The sequence below is a fragment of the Zosterops lateralis genome (genome assembly GCF_965231275.1).
Source record: "Zosterops lateralis genome assembly, chromosome: W".
In the NCBI taxonomy this organism is placed as follows: Eukaryota; Metazoa; Chordata; class Aves; order Passeriformes; family Zosteropidae; genus Zosterops; species Zosterops lateralis.
Genome location: NC_139801.1, coordinates 13,776,399 through 13,793,374, shown reverse-complemented (window position 1 = coordinate 13,793,374; position 16,976 = coordinate 13,776,399). Strand labels below are relative to the sequence as shown.

The following is a 16,976-nucleotide window of genomic DNA, read 5'->3' as shown; positions in this document are numbered from 1 at the left end:
TGCTGATTGATGGATGACAGAATCCCAGTTCTTACGAGAATCAAACTGAAGTAGCATTATATAAGAAAAAAATGTAGTGGTTAACAACTTTTTTCAACTTCTCTTTCTCCTTTTTTTTTTTTTTTAAGAAACACTTTTTTGCACGGTTTCTTTGTATTTCCATGCACAAGCAGAAAAGTGACCCATAACGCAGGGGGAAAGAAGGTTTGATTTCCAAATTTTATTATTCATATCAGAGCATACTCTATAGACTTCTTACAAACAAAGATTTGTCTGTATGAATCCAATGCAGTAATAGCTGCCCTTTTAGAATTAACATCTCAACAATGAAATGTCAAATGAAGGGAAATACTTGTATAAAACAAGATTAATATTCACCCCAAATTTGAAACTGGCATTTAAGCAGGAGTTTCTGATAGAAAAGTCTCTGTGGTAGCTGTGGGGGGAGGGATATAGAGAAATGCTTTTGCTATTTCACTTAGCTTGGTCTCTAAAATAGAAAAAAAAAAGTGTCTTTTGTATTAGTACGAGTTCAGCTTCTGTTAATGCCACTTCCATGCATCCTTAATAAATGAAGGGATTTGATTACAGAACTTGTTTTTATTGTCTAATAATTGTGGTACAAAATGGCTGTTGCAAGAAATTATTTCCCCAGGTAAGAAAATGAGCAATCAACGATATATTGGTAATGATGAAGTAAGAAATTTGAGAATTACTTCTTCACCTAAAATTCATGGTTTATTTCATCGTTCCACTGATAAAATTTTTCATTTTCTTCAATGATCAGTCAACTCTCACCCCTCTGGTATGTATATATAGAAGTGTTATGTGCCAGCCTTGACAGGTACAACCACAAACCAAATGAGTGTTTTTACAGAAGACAGTTTGCTTTTATAGCAATCACGCACTGATGTCAACATAGACTAAAAATAACAAATGTTGTTTTAATAAGGATTTTTTACAGTAGGCATAGATATAAAAGTTTTTTTCAAATGATTTTCACAGGTATCACTGAACATTTCATAGCTGTCTGTTACAGAAGCACCACAAAGTGCTTTGAGTCTTTCATTTATTATACAGAGTTAAAATATATTACACTTCTGAAGGTATCTTAAATCACTGAAGTTTTGCTAGCATCTTAATGAGCCAAATGGGAGTAAAAGGCAGTCCACATTTATGATGTGAATATACAGTAAGGTGTTTGACACCCTATGAACTCACTGCTCATGTTCTCAAAATAACCATGGTGATGAGACCTGAAAGACAAGAATTAAGAACTAAACACTTCTATTTCACTCGAAATAAAACATTTAAAATAGTTTACCCTGTCACAGGCCAGAAAATATGGTAAAAGTGCATAAATACATGCAGAATACATTTATATACACACTTAAATATTAGAAGTATTGCTCCAAATTTTGATATAGTAAAAATCAACACCAATGTGTGGTGCATGCAATAACTGAACATCAAAGAAGATAGAAATACTCCAAACAATTACTGATCTCTCTACTGGAAAATCTTAACATTGAACTTTTGACATGGGTAAGTGTAACACTAGCACTCAAACCCCATTTCTCATGGGCAGTTATGGGCAGTGTCATTCAAATGCTGAATCATCAGTAAGGCAGATCTGTTGAAGGCTACAAGGCTTTTTTTTCTGCTCTGTGAATAATAATTGATCAAAAACCAGTTTTAGACATGTTAAGTTTCCTTGTCAGTCTGCAGAGGGAGCTTTCAACAGACTGTTGTGACCTTTAAAGAGGGAGGAAAAAAAGGACTCCTCTGATAGAGGTTAAAAACAATTAAAACCAGATGAAAAGAGGAAATAGGGGCTAACAAACCTACTCATGACACACTGAAAAGTTCATTTTAATTATGTGCTGATACAGGAAGAAGTACAAATCTGCAGTTCTTAGCCATGGGTTATATTGCACAAGGTAAGGGGGGTAGTTGGAAGAACATAGGGGCTCCCTGAATTCCAGCCTTATGTAACATCAAAATAACAATTTATCAGTTCTTGGGCAATCTCACTTTCTTGCAGGCTCAGATGATGTCACTGTAACAGCCTTTCACTGCAGAAAGCTCAGCTAAAGCCTACAGATCTCACTATGGATAAAGACATTTCTGAGACTATTTTATCTTCTGCCACTCCATACTGATGGAACTTGGCCACTTTATGAAGATAATGAAGGCAGAAGCACGACAGAACAGAGCTGCAACACTGCCTTCCATTAGATCAGCAATTTATCCCTTAAAGAGGAACTACAGCTCAGCTATTTATTAAGGTCTGTATTGGTTCAGACAATCAGTGCTCCCACAGCTGCTGGATCCTTAGCTTGGATCAATTCCATCATCGCAGAGGAACAGCAGAGGCTTCTGGAGAACAGCCTGCACCACTTGTACAGGAACTTCCAGACAATGAAGGGTTTAACTCATTTCTGTAAATCAAATACTTCTCAATTATCATACAGTCCTGTTGGTGTGGTATAACAACCCTTTCCATTAAATGCTCCACAATCCAGTTGTACTTCCTTATGGAACAAAGTGGTTTCAACTTCTCAAGAGCAATTGACTTTCTACATGAGTGAGAGTTGCACACAAAAGAATCTGTCCATGAATACTAAAAATGCTGCCAGAAAGGAGGCCAAAACCTGTCAAAACTTCATAGGGAATCTAGAAACAGGTTCAGTTGTTGCAAATGTATAAAGTTAAAAGACTTAGAACTCTAGCTGGCTCTCGGGTTTTATGGTTTTCTCTGCCCGAGATTTCAAGGCTGGTGGTTTGAGTGGGTTCAAGGGAGTGTTTTTCCCTCCTGACCTCTGAAGGTTTTGAGTCTGATTCTGTGTCTCTGTGTTCAGTGTTCGGCGCGAGAATGATGTGGAGTCTCAAGGTCTTGGTTTTCTTGGTTTCTCACGTTGTTTATTAGTTCTTATCTTACAATTCTCTGCGTCCGGCCAAGGTGTTCACAGCAGCTCGGACACGATGTGACTCCCCCCATGATGGGAGGTCACTCTGCTTTTATGCAGATAACTACGTGGTTATTATTTACCATTTCATACCAATGCCTATCACCTATGCTAACAGGGTCATTTCTACTCTGACCCAATCCACTGAAACTACTTTGTGCCCACGTCACTGCAGAAGATGGATGCCAAGGGAGAAGAAGAAGAACCCAGGGTACCACCCTAAAATTTCCATCTTGTCCCTTTGCACTTTCATTCTAAAAACCCAAAACTACAAAATCTTCTACATGGTGATAAACTACACTACTATCTGTTACACATTTGTGACTTGCAATTCTTCTCTGTGTTAGAAGTTTTTCACATGGACTAAAATCAAAGCCTGTGTCTTCCTGGGCTCTGTGCCAGGCAAACCCCCTGCACAAACCCCAGACTCTCTTCTTCGGGTCCCAGGCCTCTCTACCAAGGTCTGTGACTTTCCAGGGCGCCCAGAGGGATGCCCTGGACTCCAACAGCTGGCACCAGCAGAACCTAGAGTAATTTTCAAAAGCAGAATTAAACAAAGTGAGGATTACTGCAAGGTCCTGATCTGAGACTCCATCAGCATCAGCTTGGGCAAAGAGCCACAAGTGAGATTTCAAACCATTTCAGCAGATGGGACCTTTGTGAGTCAGTAGAGTGTGCACGAACCATCAAGAACTTGCACCTTTCCCCATCACTACCTCATCTCTAGCTATCAGTTTGGAGCTGCCTAGCTCTTTTCCTTTAAGTCCTCATTTCTGCCAGGTAGTGGGACAGGAGAATTGAATTTAGTGTGACTGTTCTTCAAATCTGAAATAGTTACAGAGAAATAGTCATAACAAATGAAATGTTGAACTCATCTATGCTAGCTACTGCAGGAGCAAGTTACAAATCAGGAAGAACTGTGGATGGTAGTGGTCTCAGACAGGGTTTACAACAACTTACTGCTACATGTATCAACTGCTTATTAAACAGGTACAGGGAATGAAGGGTTAGAAAACAGCTCATGGGGTTGGAGCGAGAAACACAAGAATACATTCTGCAATAGAGTAACTATTGCAATGCAAGAGTAAGAAACAGCACATTCCGTTCAGGTGTGTTGGCAGATGACTGTTGTTGGCCCATCATCAAATAAAGCTGAAATTAGCATGTAGGGGCCTGTGTGCAATAGGTATCAACTCAAATCTGGTCTAAAACACTTACAATAATTAATTTACCCTGCTATCACCATGGCTACAAATTAAGATCTAAGCTGAAATGCAAAACAAAATGTAACGTGATGCTTTGTCTCCATCCAGTTTCCTGAGGCTGCTGGCAAAGACAGGTGAAGTTTTCCAAACTCATAAATGTTGCAGGAAAATGTTTATAAAATCCAAATACTTACCTAAAACATAAGCAGCTACTAACTTTTGATTCACACTTAAGTGGAGGTAGAGAGGCACCAGGGATTCCATTTCCCCCAATGTAGGTAGCATTAGTGCTGTGACACACACCACCCCAAGGAAGACTGTGAGTAAACTAGGTCCTGACGAGGCAGTTCTGTTTTCTGAAAAAGCAAGACAGCACCAATTGTAAGGAAGATCTAAATAATATAAACATTAAATATTCTGCAAAAATTTCTGCAGTACATGGGAGCTGAAATATCCTCAGATTTTCTTTTTTGCTCTGGAGTTTACAGGGAGTGGAAGACAACTCTTAAACCCACCCTTCTAAACCTTCTGCATTCTACAGTGGAGGAGGCTGCTCCCTGTTCTGATGCTGGAACTTGTTTTCACATGACTTCCCAAAACCCTCCCTTCTGGAGGAACAGAGCCTGCCAGGCCCAGTTGCTATATGTACATACTCAGGACAGCTGAATGTCTCAGCAATGCTTGAAGTTTCCCTGTGCATCCTTACTCCATTCCTTGATGTTCCTTCAGTGATCAATAATCAATCAGTTAAGAGCACCCAAAAGACCTGCACAGGCAGGTAACTGATCACACCTCCTGAACAAAACCTGCCTGCAGCAGGAGCACAGGTTCTTGGGCCAGATGAACTCCCCTTCATTCTTTACAGGATTCAAGGGCTACACCTGAGCCAGTCAGTTTAGATGCCACAAATTAGTAAAATTTGAATCTTACTTTAAAAACTGTGAGAGTGAACCACTCTGACAGTCCAGTACTACCAGAATAAGAAAATGCAAACCACAGACAATAAAGAGTCCTTCATAGTCTTTATTGCCCTGCACTTTAACAGCTGGAACCTACTCAAAGACCCACTGTGTAATCTTTGAAAAGAGCTGTTAACGTTAGCTGAATACCTCTAGCCAAATCCTTAAGATCCATTGGAAAATAGCCAATGTTTTTATCAACTTCTGCTATCCTCAGTGACTAGCAATATGTGCTCTATTTTAATTCCATAAATCTCTTATTTCCAGGTTACAGGCAAAACTGCAGTTTCTTTGTTTACTGCTTTTCTGTAAGTAAGCAATATAACGTAGTCAACAAGGTTTTTAAGCAGAGAAACAGCATTTGGAATAAGACCAGTATCAGACTGTTCAGGATGTCTCAGACCCTCTGTCCTGGAGCAACTATCACAGGAACATTTTGTTCTGCGAGCCCAGAGACCTTTGTAGGTTTGCCTTAACTGTGTATTCTACTAATATCTATTATGAGAGGGTTTTTTAATAAAAAGTGTTTCACCAGCCAACAAACTCAGTATAAATAGCGAAACAGATTAATTTTAACAACATGAACACTCTCAAGGAGGTTAATCTATTTTCTGGAATTGATTTTTGTTGTCCTGAAAAATATAACAGTGGCAAGAACATTTCAGTATAAATCAGTAAAAGTAAGAAGAATGTTGACCATCAAGAATCAGTTTAGATTCATTTCAGGTACAACTTGACACTTTATATCCTACCCCTTCAATTTAACTGTCTGGCCTAGGTTTTCAAGACTGTTGATTCACTTCCTCACTGTGTGTATGAAACACACAGAGTTTTCAGCCACCAACTATGCTCTTCTGTTCTTGTGGGGCAGAGAAAGGACAGGGCACAGAACAAGGAGCACTTTAGAAGATGTTCTGGCAATATTTCCTGCTATCAGGAAATGGGAGATTAATGGTTTGGAACAAACTCAGAAGGGGCATACGTTTTGAAAGAGCACAAGGGAAAAAATAACTACCATCCTTTCACAGATAAATTCCCATTGTCTGTATGAGAACTCCTGGTCCAGAGGAACAGTGGATGCGCTCTCCAAGGTATGACATGCAAACACAGGGCAGCAAAGGGTCTTGTGTGGAGTCTCTTCAGCCACTCAATGTAATACTCAGGGTCTGGCCTTGGCAAGACAGACCCTAGCTACCCCTCCTGCCTGAGGGGATACTTCCAATGTGCTCTGTACACAATGGTTTGGTCAGTTCTGTCCCCTCCATGACCTTGGCCTTGTGGTTCCTTCCCCCTTGGTGTGTCTCCATTGGCTTCAGGTCAATGCCCTTACCTGCCCTTTGCCCTGCCCCCAGACCCTCTACTTAAGGGGAGACAGAGGTGGGGTTCCCTCTCTTTGCCTTGGCTCTCTTTGGCTCCTGCAATAAACCTGGCTGGAATTGACCCGAGGTCAGAGCCTTCTCTTCTCCTAGCTGAGCTAGCCACATGGTGCGTGTAGGTGTGGTAGCTGGTCCCCCTGCCTGAGAATTCCCAAGGGGCTTTTCCATGAGAGAGGCCTTTTGGGCTCAGCTTCAGCTCCACTTCCTTAAAGACACTCAGCTACAGTCTTGATTGATCAAGACAGCATAAACAGAATAGGTACGGTTTGGGTTCTTGTATACTATCATCCTCAAGTGATAAAGACAGCAGTCTTACAAGTTGGAGCATCTGTGGATGGCAAGGAGAAGGAACTCTGCAGACTTGAGATATTTTAGAAACATGTGGTTTTATTGCAAGGGTTGTGGGTAAAAAGGGCCTGCTTTCAGCCACCAGCCTCGGCTGAAGTGAAGCTTCAAAGAGAAAGGAGGAGAGAGAAAGAGTATGAGGTAAGGGAGATAGCAGGGGTAAGGGAAGTAAGGGAGATAAGAGAGCTAGAGCAGGTAAGAGGGCAGGGGTCAGAGCAGTGAGAGGGGTAAGAGAGGTAAGAGAGAAGTAAGAGAGAACAAAGACCTTATTACAATACATTATATTTCCTTTTGTGTTGAATATTTTAATTTACAGTGACCAACTGGCGCGAAATACAAAACTTACAAACTTTGCATGCAGCCTATGAGAACTACTATATTATTATATCATCTTATATTCTAAACTCTAAAGACTACTTTTCTTATCTACCTTTTTTTTGATACCTTGGCAAGGTAGAGAAAGGCTACATTCTTAGGTCCTTTTGTTTTCTATCCTTTAACCTATTTCCAGCTAATCACCATCTTCCTGCCTGCCATGATCACATCTTAAAGCTGGCCTTCATTTCTATTTCACTCACAGGTTTTACATCTCTAGTATTTCTTACTAGGCAATCATATTCGCAAGCCCTTCCTGTCCTATCTTTCCCAACATCAAGTAAAATTAATTATTTTAAAATTTATTTCTGTTTATATTTAAAAAATATTTTAAGTCTAGTCACTTGACCTATTCAAAACTGATTCAGAACATAGGAGGGGTAAAAGATTTCAACTACCTGGTTGACACAAAGTCTGCTCAAAAAAGACACTTTCAGCCAGATGTTCTTTTATTCGTTTTTCCTCCTCTTCCTTTTGTTGTTGTTGTTCCTTTGCAGATGGAAGCAGAGTAGCAATAATCTCCTTTTTCCCTAATGCTTTCCTTTGGCTCTGCTCAGACACTTGGAGACGGAATTTATCTATGACACCATAGTAAGAAGCCCGAACATCTCTGTGACGAATAACACTGCAGAGAAAAACAACATTTTCAAACAGATGAACTACTAAGAAGAATGACTGTTGTGGAATTGCATCCTATATCACAAAGTCTGTCCTCTGTCCCCCCTCCTCCAGATAAACTGGAATAATCCAGACCTCCATTACCTCCTCCATCACTCAATGTTCTTGAAGACTTGATCTTACCTCCTCTCTCCCCTTCTTATGTTTGCTTTAATTCCCAAATATAAATGCTCCTGGCCAAACAAGACAGTTAAGTCTTTATCTCAAGCTCATCTTTGCCTCACTCTGAGGCCCAACCGCCAATTGATGGAACATCAATTATCTGAAAGATCCCTCCTCCTCATGTATCAAAGTTGTTTGATGCTGGCCAATGATTTTAAAAGGTATTGAGGGGACTGGAGTGGACAGGGAAGAAAAGGAGTTGGACAGGTGTTTGGCAAGCAATAGTCCAGCTTCTTGAGGAAACCAGGCTCAAAGCTTTACAATTCTACTTTCTCAGAAGCAAAACTCATTCCCTCTATAGACAAGAGTCAGCTAGGGATTTTCAAAATCAGAAACCCACCATTGAGAGCATGTCTGGAACCTATAAAAAGCACAGCTTTTAAATAGCACAGATCAACAGCAAAACAGACCTCTGAGCAGTGCTGGGCTCAACTCTGCATTTGTGATTCATCATGAGAATACATATCTAGCATTGAAAAGCTACAATATTTAGGTTTTGAAGTGGTATCAGCTCTTAGGGTAAATAAGGATTTCAACTATTTTTCCCAGATGTTTTTTGTGAAAGGCTATTCTAAGTTTCCAAGATAACAGCAGCTAATCTGAAGAATATACAAACAAATAAGAAGGTTGCCATCTCATGAGGGGAAAAGAAATTACTGTACCCTTAGTAACACAGAATAGTAGTCTTAAAATTGCTTCAAGAAACCAATCTTTGTGATACTATATACATTAAAATGCTGCAAGAAATGGATTTTGTTTTTCAGTCTTCATTTAAAAGAACTATATCATATTGAGATATCTACAAGGATTAGCATGTAGCCAATGCTTGCAACTGGTATCTAGTTTGAATAGACTATTCAACACAGAAACAGAGACCAAGTCATCCGCTCAGCAAGAGGCTGCAGTGATGTTTTACATCACTTCAAAGGCAAAGGAGTGTGCCTATGACAGTCTTTCAGCAAGTGAAGTGTTGGCTGGGCAACTGCCTTCACTAAAACAAAAGGCTTTTTCCCTCCACAACCCTAATTCATACAGCTCTCAGCATATCAGCACAGAAGATCAACTCTGATTACTTCCTTTAACACTTTCTTTAAAATTGGTGTCCCTACTCCTAGTACCACGGTACCAACTACCAACCTAAACAGAATCTTTATATAACAGTGCTAGGAGAACATGTATCTGCTGCCAAGCAAGGAGAGATTTTCTGCAGACCCTTATAAACAGACACATTCTCCTGTTTCTTTTTAGAGATCGTTGCATAATTGGAAGCTCTGTAGAATATCTGTTTATCTGCCAAATGGCTACACTTGCATAGTACTGCTCATATCCTAGCAGTAAACACTGTCCTTAGACAGCAACCGCTGGAATGGGATGGGGGGTTTTGCTGCACAAAAAAAAATCCCCTTGGAACATGTGTATGTCTTATTTTCTTTTATTTAATAAAACCCATTTGTTTAACCAAATGTAATCATGCTTGTGTAAATGCCTGCTAAAGAATGGAATAGCTCACTGGTACACTGGTATATTCTGACCTGTTTAGTTCCATTTTTAGCATTGTTGCCCCTGCTTACTGAAACCTTCTAGTTCCATGTTCTAAACTTCCTTTCTATTTGGTGAGTCCTTGGAATTTTCAAATTGCACCTAAGGAAAAGAGTCTATAGGAATAAAGAGCCATTCCCCAAAACCAGTTATTATTTATCTGACAAAAGGTTTCTGTATATGGCCATTTGTTAGCCAGAGATTCCATGTGGTGTTTTACAGTTTGGAAAATGTCTATTCAAAAAGTTCAGTCTGCTCTTTTAGGTACTTCTGATTTTCTTCAGCTGTATCTGTACATTAGCACAGAAATAATGTGGCAAATAGAAGATAAAAAGAGTTGGTCTATTTTAGCCTATACACCTACTCTGCTTCAGCTTTCGGCAGCCTACAGACCCTGTACATTACTGTGGTCACTTAAGCAGCCTCCTCTTGTTCTGAGTTATTTGGTTGACACCTGACAGCAGAGACAAAGGGGAGACACAGAGATCTGAGAATTAGATGGGTGGTCAGGGTGAAAGGTAGGCAAAACTACCATTATTAACATGGGCCAGGAAAATGTGCTAAGTAGAACTGCATATATTTCCATTTTGTCAATCTGCAAACAAATATTTCTCACAAGTAAATCTCAACACTGGGGGTTTTGCTTTTCTTGTTATTTCTAACAAAAAGGTGCTCAGAGGCTCATATTACTCTCTCTTGGTTTACAAACTACATTACAAGATGCATTTACTGGCATTTTATTTATGCCCAAAGGCAAAATTAAAAAAGGATATATCTCCAATATTATAATACCTCTGCTCTAGAGGGAAAGAACAGCAAAAATCAGAGCCACAAGTATATAGGAGATTAGGAATACATATCTTTATCCAACTTGTATATTATAACATGCATACTGTCATTTACAACCTCTTAAATAATAAAAGAAATTAAGGTAATAAAATGTACATTAGGAAAAAACCCAACCCAACTTCTACTTACATATCAACACAGCACTGAGGCTTCACTGCACCAGTAGCATCCACCACCGCATATTTATTTGGAGTTGTACAAAAAACTGCAAGGAAAAGGACAGGAGTGGTAACAAATCATGACCTAATACATCACCAGCTTCATCAACAGATACATGTAGAGACATGAGTTTGGTTTTGTCATAGATACGATTTGTTACATGAATTATAATTGGACTGTTCAAGATCATCAACTAACTCTTAAATAGAACTTAACCTAAGAAACCCACCTTTGAATTTTAAGGCAAACTCATAGGGGTTATATAGAGTCAACACCTGCTTGTGTGTTGACTGGTCATCTGCATAAAATATAAGTTCTGTAGGAAAAACAAAAACAGGAAGATTTCCTTCCACTAACTCTGGCTGTCTTTTTTGTTGCTGCATTGGCACTGAATCCTCCTTGCTGCTTCTTATGTTCTTATGATTTTGTATCCTCAGAGTCTTCAGTTTTTGAATTGTTTAAGAATTCCAAAGCATTTTGGCAATTCTAAAGGAAAAAACAGGGGAAAAAAGAGAAAAGGCAAGAAGATTATTTCCATAAGTATATACTAAACTGAGGCAGTTAACAAAGGTGCAAAAATATAAAACGTGATGCTTGATTATGAATCTACCTCTACTTATGTTCCTTCAAAGATAGTGAAATAGAAAAAATATTTGCACTGGGTTTCCATCTATTTAACAAACTGCTACAAAATAAATGGATAAGCACCTCTCCAGTGTATTATGGCAGCATTTGTGGGCCCAGTCCATGACTAGGGCTGCTTATGCTGGGTCTTTGCAACACAAACCAAACAACAGCAAAAAGAAATCCCATCCTTGCCTCAGGATAGCAACACCTGAGAAACATGAGGGCAGAAATGAGGAAACACAACACTGAGGCAGCAGGAGTCACTGTTTAGGAAGGAACCTTTGTGGGAATGACCTCCCCAGATGAGATATAACAGGTTAGGAATCTCCTTACCTAGGCACCCAGGTATGTAAAATCCCAGGGATTCAGAACAAAGGAATGGGGAACACCTTCATGTCTTGTTTAAATCAAATTCCCTGTTCCAACTGTGTAGTTACAGGCAATGAATGGAAAAATGACTGGAATGAGTAGCAACAAACAGATTTGGGATTTACTATTTTATTGAAATGACAGTTTTTCTACCACTCCTACCTCTAACCAAAGTACAATCATCACAATTCTCCCTCTGCCACCCCCCACAGTTCTATTTTGAGTGACATTCCAGAACTAAAACCAGAACCCATGATCCAACCAAGAAACAATCCCAAATGTAATTCATAAATTAAATTAAGGCCAGACTCCTCAGCACACATACCATTGACTTAACACATGACAGAGAGAACAGTCTTCTCCTCCCTCCCAAGAACATCATATTTTACTGCAGCTTCTACAGATTATTAATCAAACTGAAGGTGTCCTTTGAGGTCTAACTTTATAGCAAAAAATATTAAAACAACAAAAAGTTCCTACTGACTCATTAGATGTCATTTCCACTTCCCATAAAGCTTTTTAAAATAAGGTACATTTTACCTGTTCTTCAGCTCAATACACTGGATAGTTGCACCTTAAAGAATTTAGCTTCTGAAATTTCTAGCAGCAAATAGCCCAAACATTATGAATAATCAAAACCAAATGCTTGTTTCTGCATTCTAAACATCATGATGATCACAGCTCCAAGCACCAGATACGCATTCCATACTTGAAACATGACACACGTTCATGTGTTTACTAAAGATTTAGAGGTTCTGATTCTTATTCACAAACTAAGCTTTTAATTTTATTTATTTAGTTATTAAAATAGCAAATTATACCTGTAGAATTCAAATTCATGGATCTCACTGGAATGTCTTTCCTCATGATCCAGTTCCTTTTCAGAGCACAGGTTTGTTTCCACTTCACTGAAATGCTACTAATAATATTCTGAAAACAAATCCCCAATGACAGTGTTCCAAGCTGATGTTCTGTTACCTTATTAAGAAGAGTCTAGAAAAAGAAATGGCTCTCTAAGTGGCAATTTGGGTTCTGAGTACTTCTTGGAATTATGGTGAATCCCTTTTGTTTCAGAAGAATCAACAAACTCTGGAATGACTTTGTACAGCAAGTGTAAGTATTAATTTTTGAACAAATTCATGCACTATTACAGTGAGTTTCATTGTTCCATTCAAACATATTAAGACTATATGAAAAGCTAATGTGGAAAAACTGCCAGCACGTATGAATACAAAATACCTTTTGATGTTTGTCATAGGCATAAGACTAAGAATTATTTATTTAAATTTCTTTTACCAAAGTTAGCTCAATGCAGTATGCAGTAAGAATATGTTGGAATCTTTGGTTCTCCTATCTATCTACACTCTGCACATCATGTGTAACAGAAATACAGGCAAATTTTGACATTAACAAAAGGGTTTTCTTTCAAATAAATGTTTTAAGCTACCATAAAACAACAGCAAGCTACTGCTACACAATTTGACTATGTTTAATAAAATTTTCAAGTATTATTTATTATAATCAGTATTATTTTGATACTTTCATTTTTAATTTAAATACTGCATGTTTCATTCCAATTCCTGGCTTCATCCCATCTCTCCAGTTTCTTCAGCTCAGTCCATGGCAAGTGTTCAGTGTCCAAAACCCCACAATTCTCAGTATCAGTGGAGGTATGGATCACTATGCCTATCAACAGGCTCATTTTTGTTACACATCTGTAGAAAAGAGTGTGCAAACCTCCCAGGATTCCACAGCCTGCATGCAGAAAGCCACCAATCTTTAAAAAAGTATATCCCATTATTGCTTCCTTTTCCTATTTAACTTGGCTGGATGAGGAGCAACTGCCCAAACTTGCAAAAGTAACGTCTGGCAAGCCTATAGTAGACACATTTGCTGACACAGCAGTGTCATTCAGGGTATAAATTTCTGGATTTCTAAGCAAGTAACCAGCATCCTTTCCGAGATAACAGTTTTAGCTTAGAAGTCACCTTGCTGGGACATCTCACCAAGTGACAGCAGTAAAAGCACTTTTTCCAAAGACTGATTGACAAACCACACACATGCTAGGGAGATGTGATGGTTTAGTATTGATACTCTTGATAACAGCACACCTCTCCCATCAATGAGAAACTGCCAACACTTTTACAGAGAAAGTTTGTATCACCACAACTTCTCTGCCCAGATTAGCCCCATAGCAGATCTAACGGTGAGAATAAGGTCACATACCTCAGACGGTTCATGAACAAAAACTCAGTTGCTGCTCTTCTGCACCTCCACTGCACCACAACCACTAAATTATGTGGTCAACAGTCACCACGATTGCTTGCAGCATGTAAAGGTAAGCACAAGCAAATCTGTCCCAACCCCGGATCTGGGGTCTCAGGCCTGTGATTCGCACTGCACAGATGGGCTTCTCCCAGCAGCGCCAACGAAATTCCCGCAGGAGTGGGGATCTGTCAGAGCTAACATTTGCCAGGGCCAGAGTGTAACACCTGAACAATGCCAGCTCACTTCCCAGTGCCCTTTGAAGTCCTGACAAACAATTGTCACTGGTATTTTTTCAACACAATAGGGATCTTTCCTCCGTGAAGTTACTAAATATATACTGCTGGTGTCACAATAGCACAGATATGCCAGTGTTTCCTTTGAAATCCCTTTCTTCATAAATTTAACTTGACAGAGAAAAACACGAAGTGAAACTTCTCTCCAGGGTCAGAAATAACATCCATTGTGATTTGTTTTTACTTAACAAGTATCTGCTGAATAAATAAATCAACTGACAAACTTTTTTAGTCTGATTTTAACTTCCAACAGCCTCATCACCATGGCTTCCCAGTGCATTTGTTTTTTCTTCATAACAACTGCAAATAACTACAGAATGTCATTGGGTAAACACTTCATTCAGAAGAAAACATCTTTACAGTCATGTCTCCCCACTACTGCTTTAAAAGTTGTCTAATTACAGTGTAATCTACTTTTGTTACATCTCATGATCTACCCCTAAATCTACACAACTCTTTCTACAGTATATACTCAGTAAAACTCATGCTTTTTGAGTGCATATTTACAAAATAAACCACAAAGTCTTCTTCAAAATTCCCTCCTATGCCAAGCTGAGCAATCACTTTAAGCTACATGAAAATGCAGCGTGGGATCTGAAGCACTCCATAAACATTTTGTTTCTCAAAAATGTTTTGAAGGCCTCAACGTGCACTTACGCAAATCAATGTTTAAACTACCTGCAATTATTTGGGAGTGTCACCCAATGATGAGAGAGCACAGAGCCAGCAGCCAGGATGGCTGGATTCCATTATTGCTAGCTCTGTCACTGACACTCCATGACCTTGAGCAAGTTGGTTAACCTCATCTCAATTTGCTGATCTATGAAGGCACACATTCTGCAAAGCATTTCAGTAGGTCCCCTTTGAACTAGCAGAACTGCTCTGATACTTTGCAAAACTGCTACTGTTTACCCCTTCACAGGATGATGAGAAATGTCATCAGTAAGTGTCTCCAGGATGCTGTAAAATGAAAGCGTCTGGGAGCATTAACTATTAGCATGGATGACCACACGTAAATCATGCTGATACTGACAGCAAAATTTATTAGGACCACATTATTTTTTTAAATGCTGAAAAGGTGACTAACAAAAGAAAATATTCAAATGCAACTAAGAGGCATGAAAAGCAGTGAAAAAATAAGTAACAGCTGTGCATTGCTTCTGATCCATTCTGCTACAGGCTCGCAAGGATCCTAGAGAAGACATTCAAGGGCACATGTGCTTTAGTCTCTATTTCCTCACTTTAAGTTTGTGTTTAATGCACTAAAGTAGCTGATTTTTAAACGTGTGTTGTGCTCATTAGCGCTGCGTAGCTCCAAACCGCCTCAGATTAACAGAGAGGAGCACTCTTCCCTGGGAGAGAGACGGGAGGAAAGGAGTTCCGAGCTGTGCCTACTGCTGGCAGAGCACGGCGGTAATTTTGCACACTCTTAATCGATCGTCTTTGTTCTCAACGAGAAGCAGCAGCGATACGGGCTAAGGCAGCTGCGCGATAACGGCGCCTCCCGCCCCCGGCCTGGCCCGGCCCCGCCACACCGCCCGGCCCGAGCCCCGGCCCCACGCCGCCGCCCCTCGGAGTGATCCCCAGCCCCACAGGGAAGCGGCGCCAGGCCGGGCCCACGGAGCGCGGCCGCCGCCCCGCTCCCCATCCCGGCCCCACCGCGCTCCCTCAGGGCCTGCGGAGGGCAGGGGCGGAAGGCCTGGCCCGCGCAGCCCGGGACGGGCCGCAGGTGTCACTTCGCTCGCTCGCTCGCTCGCTCCCCCCCGCCCCGACTCACCCGCCCAGGGCCGCTGGTGCGGGCTGGCGCGACGGCCCTTTATCCGCCCGTCACTGCAGGCAGCGCTGGGGCTGCTGGGACCGACCGGCTGCCGCGTCACCGCCCTGCCCACCGCCCGCCCCCGCCGCCATGTCGGGGCTGCCCCGGCACGCCGAGTTTCGGCAGTCTCGGCACAGCGGCGTTTGTCGCTGCTTCCTCCGCCCGGCAGCCCCGCGGTACTACCGGCTCCCAGGATAGCGGGGCTTGTGCGGCCGGCCCGGCGCCTCTGACCTGCTGTTTTTTTAACAATACTTCACCTCATCTCACGGTTCCCGAGGTCTGACCCCGTCCCGGAGGGCTTCCTGCCCCTCTCCCGGCCTCCGCTGCGCTCGGGGCCGCCGTGCGTTCTGCCTTGCGGGTCCCGGAGCAGCTCGGGTTCACCTCGATGCCGCCCATCGCTGGCAGTCCCCCGCTGGAAGGGTCGGCGAGTGTCAGCCCCGGGCTGACTCAGAATAGAAGTGTTAGCGAGCCAACATCCAGGCGTGACCGTCTGCCCATCCAGCAGCATGACTTAAATGGGACTCACTGTCCCTGTAAACACTTCTATGCTGTTACCTTTGTTCTTTATTCCTCTTATTTACTTAATGTGCTTCCATTCAATTAAACTGTTTGTGGACTTCAGCATGTGCTATGCATTATCCACTATATCATCTTCCCTTTTTCCCCCCAACTTCTCCTCTGTATAATACAAACAAGTCCATGTGTAACCACCACCCAGTATTATCCCAAACGTCAAGATCTTTAATGCAGCAAAATGTTTTTGTTGCAAGTCAGGTGGATAATTAAGGTTTATATTGAGCCACCCAGTACAGGATTGCAAAATCTTTTACCCATTACCAAGCTTTACCACTCAGTGAAATGAACACATCCGTGGTGAAATAAACACAGCAGCCATGAGTGTTTCACAACAACATCATGAAGCAATCCAGAACAGGAAGTAACATATTTAAAATCATGGAAGACATTAAATAAACTCTAAAAAGTATA

The 16,976-nt window shown here is 40.9% G+C and overlaps 1 protein-coding gene across 4 annotated transcripts; it reads right to left on the bottom strand.

Annotated features, from left to right (window-relative positions):
- LOC310922182 (motile sperm domain-containing protein 1-like) lies at positions 1 to 16,044 on the bottom strand. Of its 4 annotated transcripts, XM_083882598.1 has the most exons (8): positions 15,951 to 16,021; positions 12,434 to 12,605; positions 11,577 to 11,701; positions 10,846 to 11,102; positions 10,587 to 10,662; positions 7,625 to 7,854; positions 4,369 to 4,530; positions 1 to 1,256 (listed from the first exon to the last, which is right to left on the bottom strand). In XM_083882598.1, exons 4-8 carry the CDS (start codon positions 10,997 to 10,999, stop codon positions 1,225 to 1,227), a joined length of 654 nt encoding a protein of 217 aa, XP_083738724.1. In that variant the 5' UTR covers positions 11,000 to 11,102; positions 11,577 to 11,701; positions 12,434 to 12,605; positions 15,951 to 16,021; the 3' UTR covers positions 1 to 1,224. The 4 variants fall into 4 exon arrangements, with proteins under 4 accessions (XP_083738724.1, XP_083738725.1, XP_083738723.1 ...); XM_083882599.1 differs by lacking the exon at positions 12,434 to 12,605 and having other exon boundaries at positions 15,951 to 16,022; XM_083882597.1 differs by lacking the exons at positions 11,577 to 11,701; positions 12,434 to 12,605 and having other exon boundaries at positions 2 to 1,256; positions 15,951 to 16,044.
- Between the last annotated feature and the right edge of the window lie 932 nt (positions 16,045 to 16,976).